The sequence below is a fragment of the Podarcis bocagei genome, assembly GCF_964188305.1.
Source record: "Podarcis bocagei genome assembly, chromosome: 5".
Lineage (NCBI taxonomy): Eukaryota > Metazoa > Chordata > Lepidosauria > Squamata > Lacertidae > Podarcis > Podarcis bocagei.
The window spans coordinates 52,322,935-52,342,618 of record NC_138129.1 but is presented as its reverse complement, the minus strand read 5'-3'; the positions used below and the strand labels follow the sequence as shown (position 1 = coordinate 52,342,618).

Genomic DNA, 19,684 nt, shown 5'->3' with positions numbered 1-19,684 from the left:
CACTTTGACGTGCTTTGGAACTGCTAGGTTGGCAGGAGCAGGGACCGAGCAGCGGGAGCTCATCCCGTCACGGGGCTTCAAACCGCCGACCTTCTGATCGGCAAGTCCTAGGCTCTGTGGTTTAACCCACAGCGCCACCCGCATGTTGTACATGACCCCAAAGGGTGGAATTTCTGCCACTGCAAAACTCTAGCTACATTGCTGACAGTAGCGAGCAAATACATACACAGACCCCGACATATGCTACCAGTGAAGACAGTGAATCCTGTTTCCACAGTGATATGTAGGAAAATAAGTCAGAAAATTGAAAAGAGAATCTGTGCCATCTGTATTCTACCACTATGGGGCACTACAGATCCTTGAATGTAGTCTTAGGCTCTCAGCCTTATCCACTCTCATTTAATCTCTCCACTGGTGCTAAAAATTAATGAATCTGTTGTAGGACAGCTGTAATGTGTGGGACAGAGATGGAAGCTGTTCCAAGGTGGATTTATAAGACATCATAAAAGGGCAGGAGTGGGGCGGGGGGAGGGGAGGTGGCAGAAACAAAGGCGCTAATAAAGATGCAGCTTCAGAGCCGTCTGTAGCTCCTTGGGCCAATTGATCTCTTTAGATAAAGTGGAGAACGATTGCTCACTTCAAACGGAAGGACGGGAAGAGATAAACAGGGGCCTGCAGGGACGGTTTAGGTAGGACATGAAATGCTACCACCTGCTGCTTTGGCACACATTTTTGCCAGCGCCCCCCTCCCAACCTTAGCAGCTCTCTTGCAGCACCAGACACATGGAGGTGGCGGCTCTAACACACTCTGGGCACTTGAAATCTGAAGCAGATAAGTGGCCAGGACCTCATCTGCTCTTCTGTTTCCAGCACAGCAGCCTAGAGGCCTGGCATCAGGCTCCTGTTTTGCACTGAAAAGCCTCCCCATGTTGCTGGACCTCTGCCACTCAAATGCTCTCCTAAGATATTTTTTGCACTACCAATTCACGGCTGTTTTTGTAGCCTCATGGGGCGTCTCGGAAATGGGGGCAGGGAGTAAGTTATAGGACAATGCTTCCTTTGCCCCCATGCAGAGGGTGCAGCCCTCCTCAAGGATCCCCAAGTCCATTTTGGAGGCAGATTTGCTCTTCTCACTGTTTCTTTGCTTTCAAGTGGCAGGATGCATTTCAGTTGCTGTTATTGCAGAACTGTGAACAACTTTGCAAGACAATCCCATTGTGGGAGGTGAACTGTACAGTTGGTTCCCAGCAGTATCTTGGCTAATGAAAAGCTGAGGATGCAGGAGCCAGTACCTGTCACCCCCAGGCTAATAAAGCCTGAGAGGGAAAAGGTAACTTCTATCAGGATCCCAGGCTCTGGGGAATAGGCAGCTTGAAAAAAGCCCCATGTTTGCTAATGAAAGGCTACTGTCTGTGCTCTTATTGAAAGATAGAGCTGTCCAGCTTATATTCAAATTTAAAAGTAATTTATATACTATAAATATATTTATAACTAAATATCGAACATACCTATTTTAGTAATTTATTAGATTTCAGATGATAATTCTAAGATGCCTATTTAAGGATGTAAGCTTCAATTTAAAATTATTTTAATATATTAATGAAATGTTGAAATATTTAGGATGTGGTTAATGTTATGATTTCTACTGATACTGTATAATAGCATCAATTTTTTTAAAAAAAAAGAAAAGTAAAGCAGCAGCACAGCAACATCACAGGAGGAGAGTTTAAACTCTGTTTAGAATGACTACATTACCTATAGCCATCTACAAAGCTGGCATTGATGTAATCTGAGCCCTCGACGCCTCGGATTGGCTGCAGGCAAACCCGTGTCAGCTCATAGGGCATAATATTCACCAGGCGGTTTTTGAATTTGTTGCAGGGGAGGTTGGCACTGATGAATCGTGAGGTATGTGCTTTAGAGTTGGCGAGGAGCTGTTAGGGGAGAAGTACAGATTAGAGGGGGACAGGGGGACACAGAAGTTGTAACTACCCTGGGAGGAGCAGCTCCCATATGATGTACACACATTTATTCACTCTGCCACATAGAATAACGACCGAGGTAACAAAAGATGCAGGAAGCTGGGCTAAAGCAGCCCCTCTGCCCAGCTGAAATATAGGGGCATTCCAGCAGCCTTGAAAAGGAAGAAAATTCCTGCCTACCCTGGCAAAGGTCCTGAGGAGGCAAGACCCTGGGAGGATGTCTTTTCAGCCGAAGTAGGGTCATTTTACCCATGATGCAGAGACAAGCTCAGCAAGGATCTATAGCCAGTCACAACTCCATGATGAGCGTACCCTGTTCTTCAAGTTCACACTATAGATTTTAGATGCACATTTTAAAGCATCTTACTTGTACACCTAAAAACATAGGCTCGTGTGTGTGTGTGTGTGTGTGTGTGTGTGTGTGTGTGTGTGTGTCTTTTAGGTGGGTACTTAGGGTCACTCTATAGTATTCTTCCCCTGGGAGCTCTTGTTATTTGCTTTTACTCATTAGCACCTTACTAACACTCATTCTAACATCATTCCTGACCTGCTTAGAAGCATGTATCTTGCTCTTGAGGGGACTTTAATATTGGGACACCCCCTCCTCCAGGACCTTGCTTGTGTGTGTGTGTGTGTGTGTGTGAGAGAGAGAGAGAGAGAGAGAGAGAGAGAGAGAGAGAGAGAGAGAGAATTGAAACTCTGGTTGAGCCCAGCAGTGTCTCCCATTCATTAGACCTACTCAGAAGGATAAAGCAAGCCCCATGTATACTTCTAAGCAGCTCTAGGAAGAGTTGCGGCCAACAGGTCCTCTATAAATGCCACCCATTCCCGGCTGCTCAGTGCTAATTCCACAGCTCCAGGAGATAAGCACTTGTTTAGCCTAGTAGCTTCTTCTCCTTGCAGGACAGCTTCCTTGCTTGGCAGGAAAAGGACAATTTTTCACATTCTCTACCAGAAAGAGGTAGGGGACCCTTTATGGATGTGGTGCCCAGTTTCTTTCTAATTGTATGAGGACTTGGAGATCTGTTTTGCTCCATGTAACTCACTTTCCACTCCTTTCCCCCTTAATTCTTACTGCAGCTCTACCCATCCACTTCTTTCACTCCGTGGCTCCTGCTTTGATGTATGGCATGGCACATACAACCAAGTTGCTTTCAGAAACAGGGCTGCAATCTGAGCTGCTGACATCTGTTGAGGTCTACTACTGACTGCCAGAGGCCTGTTGTTCCTCCTCATTATCACTGCCTACTTGCCTCCACTTTCCAGGCAATAAGCATCAGCAGTAAGAAGCAGACGCTGCCACCTGCTTCCATGTCTGCCTTTCCCTCTGGTTGGCACTGGGAGCAGGCTAGGCCTAGTTCCCACTACCACTGAGTGACAGCTGTTCACTCCCCTCACCAGTATCAATTCAACCAGTCTCCTCTATCATCTCTCTTGGGAGTGGTGACGGCCACAAGGAAGAGCAGCATCCACTGCCACCTGCTTGCCCCTTGGCTCTTCTGGAGTGAGTAAGCAAGCGGCAGTAACTCCTCCTCTTCTCATTGTGAGGCTGTTACCGCTCTGCTCACTCACCCACAGAGGACAGCAAGCCAGTGGTGGGCAAAGCAAGCCATCTAGCAAGTAGTGACAGCAGCTGCTCTTGCTTGCTGCCATTACCTCTCTCACGTTCATTGAGCAGTGATGTCAGAATCCAGGAGCAGCAGCATGGCACCCCCCACTTGTTCACTTCTCCTTTGGGGAAGTATTGGGGATTGGGAATAGGTGCAGGTGGAGGTGAGAGCCTTGTCCCCCACCCCCAAAAAACCTCCACTGTGAGCAGTATTCAGAGCAAAGAGGCAATGCTGTTTTGCTTTGTGCTGTTTCCACAGCAAGTCAATATTTTGACTCCATGGCTGCTATTTTGCAAGAGGCTATTCCCAGGGTAGAGCGGGGCTTCCGCAGTCTGTTTCACACTCTACATGCTTCACTGCTTCCCCACAGGAACTATCTCCCCCCCCCAAGCATTTGCTGTACAAATGCACATCATTGGAAAATATGGGCATTAGCAAAAATTGCAGCCTGTATCAAGGCTGTAAGAAAAAATTGGTGTGAAGCCGACACAAGTGTGGGTGTTGGTGCTGGCAAGCAAAGACAATTGCGACAACCAGGGGACTTTACTTCCTTAAATTGCACCAGGCAATATGCCAGCTAAGCCTGACAGTGGCCCTCCCTCTCTCCTCCTCCATACTAGGGAGAACTACAAGTGGAGCAAGGCAGGGGGCACTGGAGCTGTTGACATCTCAAGTATTTAAACTAGAAGCATTTCCAGCGAAGTTGTTCATAGTGACATCAATTACCACTAATGCCCAATCTGCATCTGATTTTGGATGCAGCTCCAGCCACTCTGCAAAGCAATGTTGCTGAGAACTTCATATCAATCTGCTTTTTTATATCCTTGCCAGAAGCTGCCGTTCTAGGAGGGAAATGTCGAGGGCACTCACTCTGCAATGCAAATATATTTTAATCACTTCCTACCTGGTTTAGAAATTTACAAAAGAATCATTATCCCTAGAAAATCTCCCTTCAACCCAAGAATCAACTCTTCATAGTTGCTCACAGATCTGTGGGGGATGACAGGCAGGGGTGCAAGTTCCAGCTGTGCAGCCCCTTGATCACTCTGTGTGTTGACATGTGGAAAAATTGCAAATGCTCTTCTGCTCACCTTAAACTCCAGTTCCATTGCTGTGACACTCTCACCCGGAGGTACCTGACTCAGCTTCTGGATGTGAGCAAAGAGGTTGCGTGCGGGCACCTCAGTGTTTCCACAGGTGGCTGCTTCAAGCAAGGCCTCGTGGATGAAGATATACTGATCCTCAGTCTGCACCATATAGTTTCTTTGTGAGCGCATGCATGTCACATGCCCATAGATGTCCACTGTCTTCTCATGCTTCATCCTCTCAAGCATGGCATCAATTACAATGAAGCAGCCTGTCCTGCCCACACCGGCGCTGTAAAAGCATGGCACAAATCATGAAATAGTACTTCCTTCAGAATCAGTTCTAAGCCTTCACCAAGCCCTGCCCCAACCCACCGCATACTGCAGGGACTGATAATCCTCAAGTTCACACTTTCTCCGAAGAGCCCTCAGAGAGGCAGGTTAACGCACCTGAATAGAGCAAATGGAATGAGGATTCTGCACTATGGTCTCTCTGCCCCCACCCTGTGCACACTTTCTGAGTAATGTTCCTTCTTACAAAACCAGCAAACCCAAATCTTCCTTGGTGGAGGCTTTTTGAAGTGTATAACTTGGTCCTGCTCCCAGTGCACAAACCAGCACAACCAAAAACACACCAACAAACAACAAATGTGATGTCTGATAGCTAAGAATTCTACAGCAGGACATCTCCTTGCTGCTGCTCATGTCAAATTCCTAACAGGGTTTTAATAGGGAGAGAGCGTGTGTTAATTATACACCACTCCCATCTGAACCAGAGCATGAAGGGAGAGCATTAAATACCGTTTCTAAGGAGTTCGTGAGAGCTGCAGTGATGAAGTGGTTTGTTCAGTAATAGTTCCCACTCAGCTACAAGAGATAAATCACTGGCCAGATAAGATGCTGATTCCTAGTGAACTAATGTTTGTGGCTGAAGCAGTCATTTCTTTCCATCCTGAAGTGCAGCAAGAGATTATATGAGTGCACATGCAGATGGTGTGTCATGCTCTGTAAATAGATGGCATGTGTATGTTTGTGCAGAATGGTGTCCCATATGTTTTTGTGTTGTGAATGCACATACTTGTTAGCAGAATATGAATGTTTGAGCTGTAAGTTTAGATTAGGGATAAAAGTTTCCTGAATTGTGTATGCATGGTGCTGGGATATTTCATCTTGCTGTGTGGTTCAATTAGATATTCTACCTTGAAGGTTCATTTTAATATGTTGTAGCTAGCCTAAGCCTTCAGGTACAGGGGGGAAATAGAAGCAAGTCAATAACAGAGTAATAATTGCACATTTTATGGATGCTAAAGTATGCTTGCATTTTATGTGAGATGGATTTGTGGGTTTCTGTCATCAGTATTATTGCCATTGGTTGTTGTGAGGATAAAATGGAGAGAGGAAAAACCATGTACCCCACCTTGAGCTCCTTGGAGGAAAAGGTAGGATAGAAATGCAATAAAATAAATATATAATAAATATGCAGAATTCCCCTCTGAAATGTTTTAATTTTTAAAATATTGTTGTTGCTTCTCAGGTAAAAATAGTGAATTAAGTGTTGCGATGATGGGCACTGACTGCAAAGTGCTGCTTATGCTAGCAGAGTAATGCTGATTTCATTGCTCTTGCAGCAGCAGCAGTGGCGCCAGGCTGACTGTAAATCCCAACAGGTGCACCCCTGCCAAAATACAGAGACTGGCAGGCCCTTCCCATTCCTTTATACTACTAGTCCTTACCTGCAATGTACAACCACTGGCCCAGCATCAGGGGGGTTGCAGGCTTTCACTCTTCTCAGGAAGGCTAAGATCGGGGTAGGGTACTCCGGCACCCCATGGTCAGGCCAAGCCATAAACTGGAACTGCCGCAGCTCCCGCTTTTCACTGGACCCATTCTATGGAAGAAGCCAAAATATGCCAGCTAGTGGTGGTGCAGTGGACAGTGGGCTTATTTCTCTGGTTTAGAAATTCCATGCCTTCAGACACTTCAGGGCACAGGATTACTGTACACCAGGGATGGGAAACCCTTTGTTTCAGCCCAAGGGCTGCACTGCCTCATGGCCACAGCCCTATGGTGGTTGGGCCAAAACAGAGGGATGGATGACAAAAGCTCTCTTCAATTGGTAAAATTTCAATGGGTCTTTTTGGGGTGGGGAAACAACAGGGATGAGTGTGCTACATCAGCCCCTTCATCATTTTGCCTTCCAACTTGTGGAAGAGGACTGTGTGAAGTAAGCAGCCTTTTGTGACTGTAGATGCTCCCTGCATGTTGTACAGCCACATTCTGAACATCTGGAGAGGACTATACTCTCAAGTGTTCACACACACAGCAGATACATACTACCATCCTACATGGCACAGACAGACGTTAATACTCACCTCCCCCCACCCTACAAGTAATTAGGCTTGGGGGGAAAGCCTAATTCCCAGAGGGGAAAGAGGCAACATTTATGGTGATTGCAGATTGGGAGGGGACAGTTAATTCTTCCCTCCCCAGCCGCAATCTCAACAAAGATTGTTCTTGGAAACAGCCTCTCATTTGAGCCAATAGAAGGCTGCTTTCTGTGGGGAGGAGGCAACTTTGGGTGGTGGGGCCACAGTATATGGGAAAGGGAGGGTTAATTCTTTCCTCTCTAACTCTGCACACTCATGCCCCCTCCCTGCATTAAGGCTTCAAAACAGACTATTGTGTGCTCAGAGGAAAGGCTGTTGCAAGCCCAGTTGCTGCTGGGTGTGTGTGTGTGAGACACACTGAAGAGGGGAGGCTGTGGGTTAGATTTGGAGGCTTTAGGGCTGCACGTGGCACCTGGCCGGTGGTTCCTCATTCATTCCATACACTTCCTTTCATAATATGTTCACAATCTGTTCTGTTCTATTTTTGTTTCATGCTGAATTTTTGGCTGTCCACTGTGATTTGTTGTTTGCTGTATTTTATCAGCTGCTTTGAGAGCCATGGCTAATAGCTGTACAGATAGATGGAATTCCTCAGGCCATTCTAACCTTCAGGTTAGTTCACCAGCACAATGAGAACACACGGCTTGGCCTTCACTGCAAGGCCAAGATGCACAAAGAATAAGCTCCTTGGCAGAATAAGGCAAGACTGGGCTGGGAGTGAAATGTGTGTAGATGGCTCTTCCACTTCAGCCTGTATTTGATGATGGGTTCTCTCACTTCAAGCATCTGTGAAAGAGTCAGTCTAACTCCTTGCACTTTCATGTAACTCTCTGGGAAAGATACTTCCTGGGCACTCTTGCAAGACCTTGGCTGCCCACACTTTCCTTCCTCCTTTACCTTGTAGAGGGCGAATGTCCGAACTGTGTACGTGGCAAGTTCAACTGTGTCCAGCAATGTCACCTGGATCAATCCATAGGTCTCTGTACCACGGCCTGGCCAGTACTGGTCACACTTCACCTGCAATGAGAAAAAGGAAATAATGGGTCAATGTTTGGGGGTGAAGTTATCAATGGGCTCCACATATGCCCCTAAGATGCCTCAGAGCCTGGTTTTCTCGCCTTACTCAAATTGCCCCTGCTAGGAGCCAATGGCTGGTATAGACACACTCTGAGTAGTGTAGAAACGCAAAACACCTTTACTGCATTTGGCTGAGGCTTACAAAGCAAGTGGGTATTTTTGTTTGACCCTCTACTTTGTTCTGCAAAAGGCCAGTAATACTGGATGGTCTGGTAGGAAACAAGGAAAGACAAGATACTTGATGCTCAAAGGTAGGAATAAGGAGCAAGAATGTTAATGGGCAAGGGGAGTGCAACAGAGAGAAATGGTCTATTCAAAAGCAATTTCTTCCCCTGTAATTTTCTGTCCTTTCCCTGCTCTTTGAGAAGATTGGTGTCTGTAGACAAATGTACTGATCTTTCCTCCCCCTCAGTGGTGAATGTGGGAAGCCTGGCCACAGTCTATCATCCTCTGCTTGGGAATCTGCCAGGGTTCCTGCCATGACGGTCACTGGCAATGTCCTCTCCAGGAGACAGCAGGTGGGGAGAAGATCCTCTAAGTGGGGACGGAGTAGTAGATTCTTGAAGGGCAACTGAGACAGCCAGTTTGAACCAAAAAAATGTCTAGCAAGAGAAAAGAGTCAAACGGAGCCACAGAATGGACATTTTGGGGGTTTTAGCTTGAGCTTCTCCCGGCCCTGAAGAAATGCCAGTGTATGCCTGCTAGAAGGAGCCCCTCTAAAGGATAGCTGAAAATGCTGCTCTCTGCTGAAGTAGGATTGGCCTGCTTTGCTGGGAAGGTGCCAAATATGTGAGAGATGCATCAAGCTATGAAGCATATTTTCATCTATTTCTCTCTCTTTGTCAAAGCCCAAGACCTGGAAGTGTACTTCCTGTCTATAAATGCGCTGTGGGCAGTCCACACAGCAAGGACAAATTTTCCCACTCCCATTTGACTAAGATGCATTAGTGGGAAGCACTAACACATTTTCCTGGATGTAAATTGCTCTCTGTATAGCCTTGCTCCTCTATTCCATGGTGGAGAGAGGTGGCAGGGAAGATGTCTTGTTCCTTTGCCCAAATCTTCCATATTTTAAAAACTAAATTCCATGTGTGTCTGCTGCTATTCCTCTCCACCTCCTGCTTCACCTATCCACCCATCCGTCCCTTGTACTCTGCTTCCTATTCTGCCTCCCCCTAGTTCTCCTTCCCAACTAAAGCCTGGCTACAACAGAACCTCTACAAGGGAGAATGAATGAGGATCATCTGGACCTGTCAAGTAATGGTAAGCTCAATTATTAGCTGTGTGTGTTTCTAGGGAATGGAGGACATGGAACAACACCCTAATTAGAAATCATTGGTGTTCCGCCTGTTAATTGAGGATATTTTAATGGGTGGGCTTAGTAAACATGCCTAGATGAGAGATTTAAGTGCACCCTAGAACTGCTGGGGTACAACTTCTTCACCTTCAGAATCACTGCTTAAGGTCAGAAGCAACTTCCTGGGCAGTTGAGGAAGTCTGTAGAGGAGCTACAGGTAGCTGGGATCCTGGTTCTCCTGAGGTCACAGAAGTATGTGCTCAAGAAGGAAGGTCTGTTGTCTGGCTTACTGGTAAGCTGCCCCACTCAAGTGACAGCTAATATAGCAAATGGCAGCGCAGGCCTGGCTGTGTCCAACTGCTTCTTCAGCAAATGTCACCCTTTTGCTGCCCAACTCTGGGGAGACTACAGTGTTTATGTTCAAACACAAAACAAACTTTCAAGTACTCTATCCTAGGGTTTAATAGCAAAACCCAAACTGGTAATTGAAAATTATTTATTCATGACCAGATAAGAGTCACTCACATTTTCTGCCAAATTTACCCATAATGTTTATGCCCCATTTTCAAGCTCTGTAAATTTTATGCTGAAGCTGATGCACGATGGCACTAAACCAGATAAGAGAGTCTTTCTTCTGGCATCACTCGCTTCTCATTAATGTCATGAACACGCTTACAACCTGGAAATTCATTTAGTGCTGGCAGTGCCCAGTGGCTCCCTCAGTTGCTGGGAAAATAAGGAGACCCCCTTAATAAAAGTGCTACAAAGGAAGAACAGCTGGTTTAGAATATATCTTTACCAGGCAGGCCACATCCCAAGACCCACTGTCTGCAAAATGGGATGAGAGGTCTCTAATATACCTGGGCTTCAGGGCACTTTCTATTGAGCGGTGCAGAAACTGGGAGAGTGCAAGGGAAGTTTCCTATGGAAAAGGCAGTCTGGGCCAGTTCCCCAGAACACATAGGGCCCTGGAGACTCACATATTGCTGATTCTGCTGCCAATTGCAAAAGCTTTGGAGACAGTGAATGAATATGCTTTTATGTAGTATGCAAACATTGAAGGTGAGGATGATATGTACCACGAAACTGCCAGGCCCTGCAGGTCATAACAAGGCACCAAATAGGTACACCCCCCATTGATTGCTCTCCAGAAGAAGTGGAAACCTTTTGAAGCATTGAGCTCCCCAAATCCACGAAGTCAAAGTCCAGAGCAACAATACCCACACACAGCATTGCTGCTGGGCCTGAGAAAGTGCTACTTGCTAGCATTCACCTGAAACCGTGCTCAAAGGTCCTAGGCTGGGAGACAGCTTGGAGATAAGAAAAGGGGCAAGCTTGAGCAAGCACTGAAAAAGACAGATGTTAAAAGTGAACCCTTTCACTTGGAGAATCCCCAAGAGCTAGTCTAGCGTTTAGATCACACATAGGCAAACTTGGCCTTCCAGATGTTTTGGGACTACAACTCCCATCATCCCTGGCTAATAGGACCAGTGGTCAGGGATGATGGGAGTTGTAGTCCCAAAACATGTGGAGGGCCAAGTTTGCCTATGCCTGGCTTAGATCAATCTTTTACTCCCACCCATCAGGTACCTGTTTGTCTGATTCCACCATGAAGCTACTATGACTACTTAATTGATGGTTCCCTTGATGTGGGTGCATCATATCTGTGACTGGTAGTAAGGCAGGCTTCTAAAGAGTAGTGGTATGAACTCAGTTCAATGCAGAGGAACAAGTGTGTCAGTGAATCTTCCCTATGCACCATACTTGGCTGGATGGTATGCTAACTCACTGAAGTATGTCACCTTGAGGGTACTACTGCATCCTCCATTTCATAGGAAGTAATTAGGAGGGGGAGGAGGGGAAGTGTGCTACTAGGAGATAATGTGCATCTCAACAAGCAGCGAGGCAGGAGAGAGACAAGTGCCCAAAGGGCCTTACAGAACATGTTATCTTGGAGAAACACACTCTGAGGAGCATCTTCTGATAGCTGGACAGCCCCAAAACAAAGCAAACTGGACTTTGGATATTCATTTATTCTGACACACAAAAAAGGGTCATTTCATGTTTACCTTAAATGCAAGCACTATTCTAAAACTGAAAAGCCTGTATTGGAGTTCCATGGCCCAGTTAATAACCACAGACAAATACTGTGTCTGCTGCTTAAATGCAAGCACATGGAGGCATGTCTACTTGGCAAACTGTTTGTGCAAACTAACTCCCAACCTATTCTCACAATTTTAGCTCTCTCAAGACAAACGTGAAGGAGAAGAGTTGCATTGGAGTGGTGGTGGGGAACTGCTTTATGCACAAAGTTGCTTGGCACACAAAGTTGCTGCCACTTTGGTATGTTTGCAGCAGCCATTACCTGCTCCAGAAAACTAGGTTAGCTTTAAGTTCACAAACACTTTCAGAACCAACCTATTCCCTACCTCTGCTTTTTTCTAGAATGAACACAGTGCAACAGCCCCCTGTCCTCCTCTTCCCTATTGTATCCGTTTTATGTATATGGCAGTATTTGGGGTGACTGCGTATCACTCTGGTTGCCCTCCCCACAAAAAAAGGACATTATAGAACAGCAGCTGGTACAGAAAAGGACAAGAAAATACAACAGGTCAATAATCCTTGTGGAAAAAGGTTTTGAGGGTTATTTAGCTTTGGGGGAAAAACATTACTGAGGAGGGGCTGGATAGAGATCAAGAATGGTATAGGAAGAATGACAAGGGGAAATTGTCATAAACATTGAGGCTATTCACTGAAATTAAAACAAATGGTTTTTTAGTTAAACAAACTTTGCTACAGAATGCATGATTAACTTCTCTGCAGAATGCTGTTATGCAGCTAGAACAAATTGTTTTCAAATCAGGCTAGATAAAATATGGGTAGGAAAGAAACATAAATGGCCAGCCACTACGTCAGATGGTGGGAGAATATCAACAGAGAACAGATTCTCTTTTTCATTCCTACTTTGTAAAAATGTCTATGATATCTGGGGGTGGGGGCAGTGTCAGGAAGTCAACTATATGGACCATTGGTCTGATCCAGCCTAGCATTTCTTATTAGGCACTGGCAAAGACTTAGCAACAGCTGTGCAATTCCATGATGAAGGCGGCTACTTTCACACTGCTGTCTGACAGGTACCCCCCCCACACACAACATCCATCAATACCAACAAGCTTTTTCTACAATAATCTGGGGTTGATTCCTTTTTGCCTAGGATGGAGCATAGGCTGGTCCCTATTGCACTCTCTGTAACTCAGTTCTGTTGTCCTCTTATCACACAAAGCACTGGTGTTCTGCTTTCAGCAATAAAACTCAGCAAAGCAAGGAAGGATACATGCCTGTGTTTGTCTTTTCTCCCTCCACATACATCACCCCCTTCATTCAGCTACTTCCCTCTCTCTGCAAATTCCCCATTTCCAATCTCCTGACTCAAGTCTATTTGACTAAAGAGACAAGTAAACCACAGTCCAAGTGCACATCTCCCTGCCCTGTGGTTGGCATGGAAACATAAAATATTCTGTGAGCATAAATGTTCACTACAAAAGATGGTACTTTCTGGGGAACCCTCCGCCCAAGGTTCTCCACACTGAAATCCATGTCTCTGAGGATATCTTTAAACACATGCATCTTAAGCTCAGTGACACCCAGGCAACTGGGAAGGGCACAGCTATACGGGGGTGAAAGAACCCTCCATAAATCCCTGTGCACATTCAAAGAGTAAACATGGGGATAGGGATTGAAATCAGATCTCACTATTTGTTATGTCTGACCTCCCTGTGTTGGAGGACACATCTGCACAATAGCTTATGCATGAAGAGCCTCCCCCGCCCCCTTTGCCAGCACATATCATACTAAAAAGCAACTCTCCATTTATGTGGTAGCTACATTATGGGCCCCTGCATGCATACGTAAAATTGTGTAAAACAGGGAGCAACTTGGAGAATCCTAGTGGCTTGCATGAAGACTCACCCCAGACCCACCAAAGAGGGTTTCCTTGCGAGCTGGAGGGGCAGAGGGGCTTTACTGAGTTGCTCAACCTCCCCGCCAAACAGCTGACATGTGGGGCAGCACAGCCACTGTTGCTGCTTCCCCATGCATCAGCTGAGCAAGCCCTGGTGTCCCTCCAGCTCACATTGAGGTCCTCTTTGGGCTGTGGGGAAGGTCTCCTCGTGAGCCAGGAGGACTCTCCAGGGAGCTCAATATTTCCAGGTTCATCTTCCAGGTTCCTAGCACTGCTTGTACGTGTTGGTCGTGTGCTAATAAATCACACATAAATGAGGAGTTGTTGCCTGTAAAGAAACTTGTCCTCTAATGAATGGAAGTTGGGTCCAGCAAGGTGATGGGGACTTGCCACAATGGTTCCGATTCCTTCCTCCCACTTTGAATGCCTTTGAACATCTGCGTTATGCCTTTGAGCATAAGGCTGGAGAGGAGCTCCACAGCCCTGCCTCCCAAGCCACTATTTCACACAGGAAGCCACGCTGAATTTTTATTCTTTGTGTAGCTCTATGGCATAAGATTCCCACCATGATTCATTGATGAAGCAAAAACTCCATCAGACTGTGAAACAGCCATAGAAATTACCATTCCCCCATGTCATATCACTCATTTAGGCTGTTGGAATCTGATATAAAAAGTATTCGGTTACGGATTTCTAGAACTGGTCAGGGTGGGGAGGCTATGCTTGATGATCAGGCTGGCATTAAAATCCTAGTACCATCTTTGTCTATAATGTTATATTCTATTTTCCTCAGAGGCCTGCACTTAGGACCCCTTGCCCCATGTCACAGTACCATATGAGGCTGCTACTAATCTCAGCTGCACTGCACGCACAGAATCAACATGCACCACATTTCTCTGACTTATCTCTGCCCAGAAGAGAGGATTGCACTTGTCCATACCCGAGACTTCTCCTCCAACCGGGTCATCATGACGATAGTTGCTGTGCGCTGTTCCCATACCATCCTCCAGAAGTCACTGAGTGTCTCTGGCAAAGGCCCTTGTGTAGCAATGTAGGCATTCTGCTTCCGGTAGCCATCAATGTAATTAGCATTGATGTAGTCACTTCCAGGAACACCTGCATGACAAAGGAAGAGGATGCACCTTCAGGGGGTTGAGAAGACAAGGGGGTCGCCAGAATCCTGGACCATGCTGGTAGTGGAAACAGACTGTACTACAGGGAGTAGTTGTTAAGAGATGTGAAAGTGGTTGGGGAGAGGCTTCCTATGATGTACTCTGGGGGTGGGGGACCTCTGGACTGGGGGCCAAACACAGCCCTCCAAACCTCTCCATCTGGTCCTTGCCATACACCCTCCGCAGGCATGCCCCTCACTGACCCTGCGTCACACTCTCTTTGAGTGTTTTTGCCTGGCTGGAATATGTCATTGAACTCTGTTAACGCCTTACACATGCCTGGGTGGAGGATACAAAGGGGTGTATGTAACTAGTCAGCTGTACAAAAGGTAAAAGATTAACATTAACATCAGGTCTGATGCACTGAGAATTTTGTTAGCATGAGGTGCTGCTAACAACCCTTACCATCAATGGAGGTCAGAATGACACGTGAATGGTCATAGGCAATCACGTTTGCATAGCGGTTCTTTGGTTTGTTCACTTCCAGGTTGGAGTTCTCCCAGGTGAACTGCTGCCCGGGATCAATCGACTGCAACAAAGAAAAGGAGAAAAGGAGTGCTAAAACACAAGTTCTTTCTGTCTCTCTCAATTCATGGCACGATTACAAGCTTTCACACTTCTATGTGTGCATGTATGCCTTTCAACTCTGAAATAAACACCAGCCACCCTAGAATGTGAAACAGTATGGAAAGAAAGTTTCATATGCGAGATCTTGTGAATCAGCTTTCAGATTGATTTGCCATCGGCACATTCAGTCTGGGCAGACCCCCCCCCCAAAAGGGGGGGGAGCCTTGCCTATCTTGAAAGTCAACCCCAAAAATTGAATTGGCCCTTTACAATCAATGCAGCAATTAAATACTTTTTGCACTGTGTGAATTCTCTAAAAGTCAAAAACAGTGATTCATCTTGAGTTGGTGAAAGTTGTCTCATGAGCAAATCCTCTGATGTGCAGCATCTCTGCAAATCTGTGCCCAGTGAAAAAATAAACTCCCAACTGTCTTAGAGGCATTATTGGGCAAAATACTGAAACATCTTTAAAAATAAGCTTGAGGACAGAAGCAAACATGTATAGTAGATATATTCTCTCTTAGGCATGAACAGTGTTGTTTGCATCTAGGATGAGTCTGTGCATCTAGGATGAGTCTGTTGCTCCAGATGGCAGGATTGGAACCATTGTATGAAAATTGCAAGGGAGCATTTTTTGACCAAATATTAGGAGAAACTTGCTAATGGTAAGAACTGTTTTGACAGTGAACAGAGAGCCTTGGAAGGTGATGGGCTCTCCTTTGCTGGAGGTATTTCAGTAGGTCTGTCAGAAGTGCTGTAGTTTAATCATGCATTATAAATTGTGCATTCAGCAGGCTAGATGAGATGATCTCAAAGATCTCTTCCAACTCTATGATTCTAATGCAAGTCTCTCTTTCTCCTCTGCACACCAGTGAGGCATGATATGTAGGGAGGAAATGGTGTGTATATAATCAACCTTTTCCTTGCAACCTCTCCAGCTGCTTTCCCACCACTTGATGTGGCAAATAATCATCTGGGAATAAAGCATCTTGGAACGTGCTCTGTGGGTGGATTAAGAGTTAATAATTTATTCCAATTGTTGTTTCAATCCTGCAAATTCCTTCCAACAGTACTCTGCAGCAAAGATACAACCACCTGGTACCTAGACCCTTTTGCAGATCACCATATAAATTTGGCCTTTAAACCAGACCCAAATCCCTGAATGCTTAAGTCCTCTCTCCCCTTCTGCCACAGTGATATCTACTGTGTCAGGCTAACCAGAGCTACTAGTAATAAGGGAGGGGTTTTTTTTACAGTAAGTCAAATGTGCAACTGCCAGAAAACTAAAGAGCAATGAAAGGAAGGAAAAACACCATTCAACCCTACATCGTCCTACAGAAGTACAGGACTGCAGAGTAAATGTTCCTTTCCTGCCTTCTACGGGAAACAGGTTGTGGAGAAGCACTCAGGTGGAATTTAAATAGGAACTTTAGCAGTTGGTTCCTCTTATGTGGGCTCAGCCAGAGAAATCTCTCTCAGCTGGATCATACTCTATAATTCTATGTACAAGTTCCTTCATTTTTGAGTGGCTGAGAACTCACACCTGCATCTTCAACATGGGTTCATGGAGCAAATGCTGGAGAATCTGTGCCCATCCAAGCATATGTATCCAATGCACTGGTCTGCTTTGATCAATGTTTTTGCCACAATTCTCAGTGTAGTTGGCAGGACTAGGTCAGCAACTACTGCCTGCTCTCCTGCAAAACTTAAAACACCCGATTGTGATATCCAGTTAACACTTGGCATGCGATCTGTTTCATGCCTGACATGGCAATTTAGGTAACAGTCCTACATGATGCAGACTGCAATGGACAGAGAACTGCTTTTTCAGTTTCCCACAGGCACAGCATGGCAGACAAAACTGTCTGAGCAAAACCAGAGCAAGCACTTTATAGAATAGTAGAAGGCACATGAGCAACAAAGTCAAAGAAGCTCAGTATAGGTAGTGTTGGCACTTCCCCCAGTCTGACTCCTCCCAACCACTGCTGGGAAGTTTCCTTGTTTAAGGGCTTTTCTCCCACTGCATTTACAGGAGCAACAGACTGAGGCAGTCATAAACAAAAACGCGCACAGGCTGGTTCACTTGGAGGAATGACAGGTTTAAGTCCAAGAAACTGCACAGGCCTTTCAGGAAAACAGCATCCCATGTTAGGTTCAGTGGCAATGGGTATTCCTTTCAAAGAAGAGCAATGCAGCACACAAAAGAGATTTCCACTGTCTCAGCAGGGAGGATATGACATCACAGCACTGCTAATAGGTGGTTTGGGAAATGCAGGATGTAAATAGACGTTTCCAACAGGAACCCTATAATCTTCTATTATCAGAGTAATAAGCAGGCAGTGCAGTGCAAAGTGGCAGGAGTAGACACAGCCCAGCTCTCTGCAGCTCAAGGCTAGGGCTCAAGTCACACTAAGCACATGTCACACATAACAGAAACAAGCCAGGTTTCTGGTCCATAGCTACCTGGACCTGTCCATTTGGCACCCAGATGTCTTTTGTTTTCCCCTAGCAGAGAGGAATTCCATTTGTGTTTTTTGTAAACTATCCTCTCTGCAATAAATCAATGGTAGGGAAGCATTTTGCGTCTTGGCAGGATTTTTTTACAGCTCAAGACAAGCATAGCAAATATAGCCCATCCCAAGCCTAATATTATATTTCAGGCTACATTTCAATAAATATGGTAATATCCTCAGCAAACAAGTAGGAAGATGTCTACTCTCTCTCTCTCTCTCTCTCTCTCACACACACACACACACACACCATTGCACTGGTAAGATCCAAAGTGATGAATGGGCAGCAGTGCACTTTCACAGGCGGATTTGGTGAGGACACAAGAGAGGGCCTTCTCAGTGGTTGTTCCAAGATTGTGGAAATCTCTTCCACAGTAGGTTAGGCTGCCCCCCACCCAGCTTTCCTTTAGCTGGTAGGGAAATACTTTTTTGTCTAGACAGGCCTTTGGTCATTTACTGGCTGCTGTGGCAGTGTATTCTGAAGGTGGGGGTTCTACACATTTTTCTTTTTGTGTGTGCTTTTAAATTGTTTTGAGTGTTTTTGGTGCTCTTTTTAACAGAGTTACTTATTTATATTGCTTGTGTGTCATATGTGGTCCTATACTGGGATATATGTGGTCATATGTGGTCCTATACTGGGATATAAAGTGGGCCACATCACTTTAGACTGTGTAGAACCTCTGTGCAGAAAAGCCTCCTTCAGAACCCTCCTGGAGGCCTTGCCCTAAGGGTAGAGTCTGAAGCACAAAACACACCTCTGCTCAGTCAGAGTCACACTGAGACGGCTGCAATGACATGGAAGATAAAGGCGAGGATGGCATAGCTTCACCCGATCCCCCAGAGTGTAGCATCAGCAGTACCACTACAGCAATTGTCTTGCTCTGCAATGCGGAGGTGAAAAATCTCCCATGTTCTATCACCAACGACCCCATAAGAGGGCAAACAGGTGAGAAAAGCAGCATCCACCTGGCAGTGAAGAAGTGCTAATTAAATACGCCTGCAAATGAGTGACTTGTTTAGAAGTGAAATGATTTAATTTAAACTCTGCTGATGAATTAATGTGCACCTGTTTCCCCCTTAATGGCGGGCAAATGAGTAAATAAGGCAGGGAAAGAGAGGTGCCCCAAATGCAGCTGAAACCCATCAAGCAGTTTTTTCAGATGGGCAACACCAAGTAAAAGGCTCATCCCACTGTTAGCTAACTCCTCTCTGTCCACGAGCAAAACAGCTTTGCCGTACTGGGATGTGCACATTCACTCTTGCAATTTGGGCCCCACAAGAACCTCACATTACCCAGTCTAAGACAGCAACGGCAGCGTGTATGTATGGGGTGGGATTTTTCAGGAAGGGAGGGACAGACACCAATTTGAATAAAGAGTTGTCAACTTTTTCCCTGGAAGATTTCCTGTATGGCCAGCAGAAATTCAGCAGGTGAAGCTTTTCTTGGCAGGTCCAATGACTGAAAGGATAATATTCCTTTTGTTAAAGGTGCAGGAGCACAGCTAGAGAAGAAGTTGGCAATGTCTCTACTTTTTTAGCAGGCTGGGATGATGCAAACCTTGCTAGCTACATGGTTTGGTTCCAGCATGTTTGCTGTGCCCATCAAGAGGTTATGATTCCTAAACCCTGAACTCCAGGCAGTGCACTAAAAATAACCATAGCAAGCTAGTGCATTAATGTACTACCAGTGTATTAATGATGGCAGCACCCGTGTTAACACAGCCATTGACCAATACAAAGTCAAAAAAACTTCTTAAATGGGAAAAGAATGGCTTCTGAACCAATCACTGGCAATTTGTCAAATTGCAGTCACGTCTGTCACTGAAAACTTCCAACTTCTAGGGCATATTGCAGCACAGTAAGCAGATATGGCTGTGGGAACTTGCATGTTGTTTTGATGGGCCCAATGAATGTCTGGAAGGAAAGCAACTGGGGATAACTGAGGAGCTCACCTTCCAGAAATCCCTTGCTGCCACAGGAGCTTGATGGCAGTGACTGAGTATGCAGTACCTCCTGCTCCAATGATCTCTTCCCTT

The 19,684-nt window shown here is 45.7% G+C and overlaps 1 protein-coding gene and 2 long non-coding RNA genes across 21 annotated transcripts in view; 1 reads left to right on the top strand and 2 right to left on the bottom strand.

Annotated features, from left to right (window-relative positions):
* PTPRF (protein tyrosine phosphatase receptor type F) overlaps positions 1 to 19,684 on the bottom strand; it is a 478,572-nt gene that overhangs the window by 5,657 nt on the left and 453,231 nt on the right. For all 12 annotated transcript variants that reach the window (XM_081195232.1, XM_081195228.1, XM_081195234.1 and 9 more), the window contains 6 exons: positions 14,977 to 15,100; positions 14,340 to 14,515; positions 7,962 to 8,081; positions 6,411 to 6,565; positions 4,684 to 4,969; positions 1,756 to 1,934 (listed from right to left, as the gene is read on the bottom strand). In XM_081195232.1, the coding sequence (XP_081051358.1) occupies positions 1,756 to 1,934; positions 4,684 to 4,969; positions 6,411 to 6,565; positions 7,962 to 8,081; positions 14,340 to 14,515; positions 14,977 to 15,100 (1,040 nt within the window). The remainder of the gene's footprint in view (positions 1 to 1,755; positions 1,935 to 4,683; positions 4,970 to 6,410; positions 6,566 to 7,961; positions 8,082 to 14,339; positions 14,516 to 14,976; positions 15,101 to 19,684) is intronic.
* LOC308587585 overlaps positions 1 to 19,684 on the bottom strand; it is a 440,103-nt gene that overhangs the window by 6,381 nt on the left and 414,038 nt on the right. The gene's annotated exons all lie outside the window — the stretch shown is intronic.
* The window catches only part of LOC308587579, a 66,637-nt gene that overhangs the window by 39,297 nt on the left and 7,656 nt on the right, over positions 1 to 19,684 (top strand). For 6 of the 8 annotated variants that reach the window (XR_014008464.1, XR_014008465.1, XR_014008466.1 and 3 more), the window contains exons 5-6: positions 9,340 to 9,404; positions 11,884 to 12,563. The exons of 1 other annotated variant lie outside the window; for it this stretch is intronic. This is a non-coding gene — a long non-coding RNA (uncharacterized lncRNA). Of the gene's footprint in view, positions 1 to 9,339; positions 9,405 to 11,883; positions 12,564 to 19,684 lie in introns of those variants that run through there. One more of the 8 variants, XR_014008470.1, reaches the window with a different exon arrangement.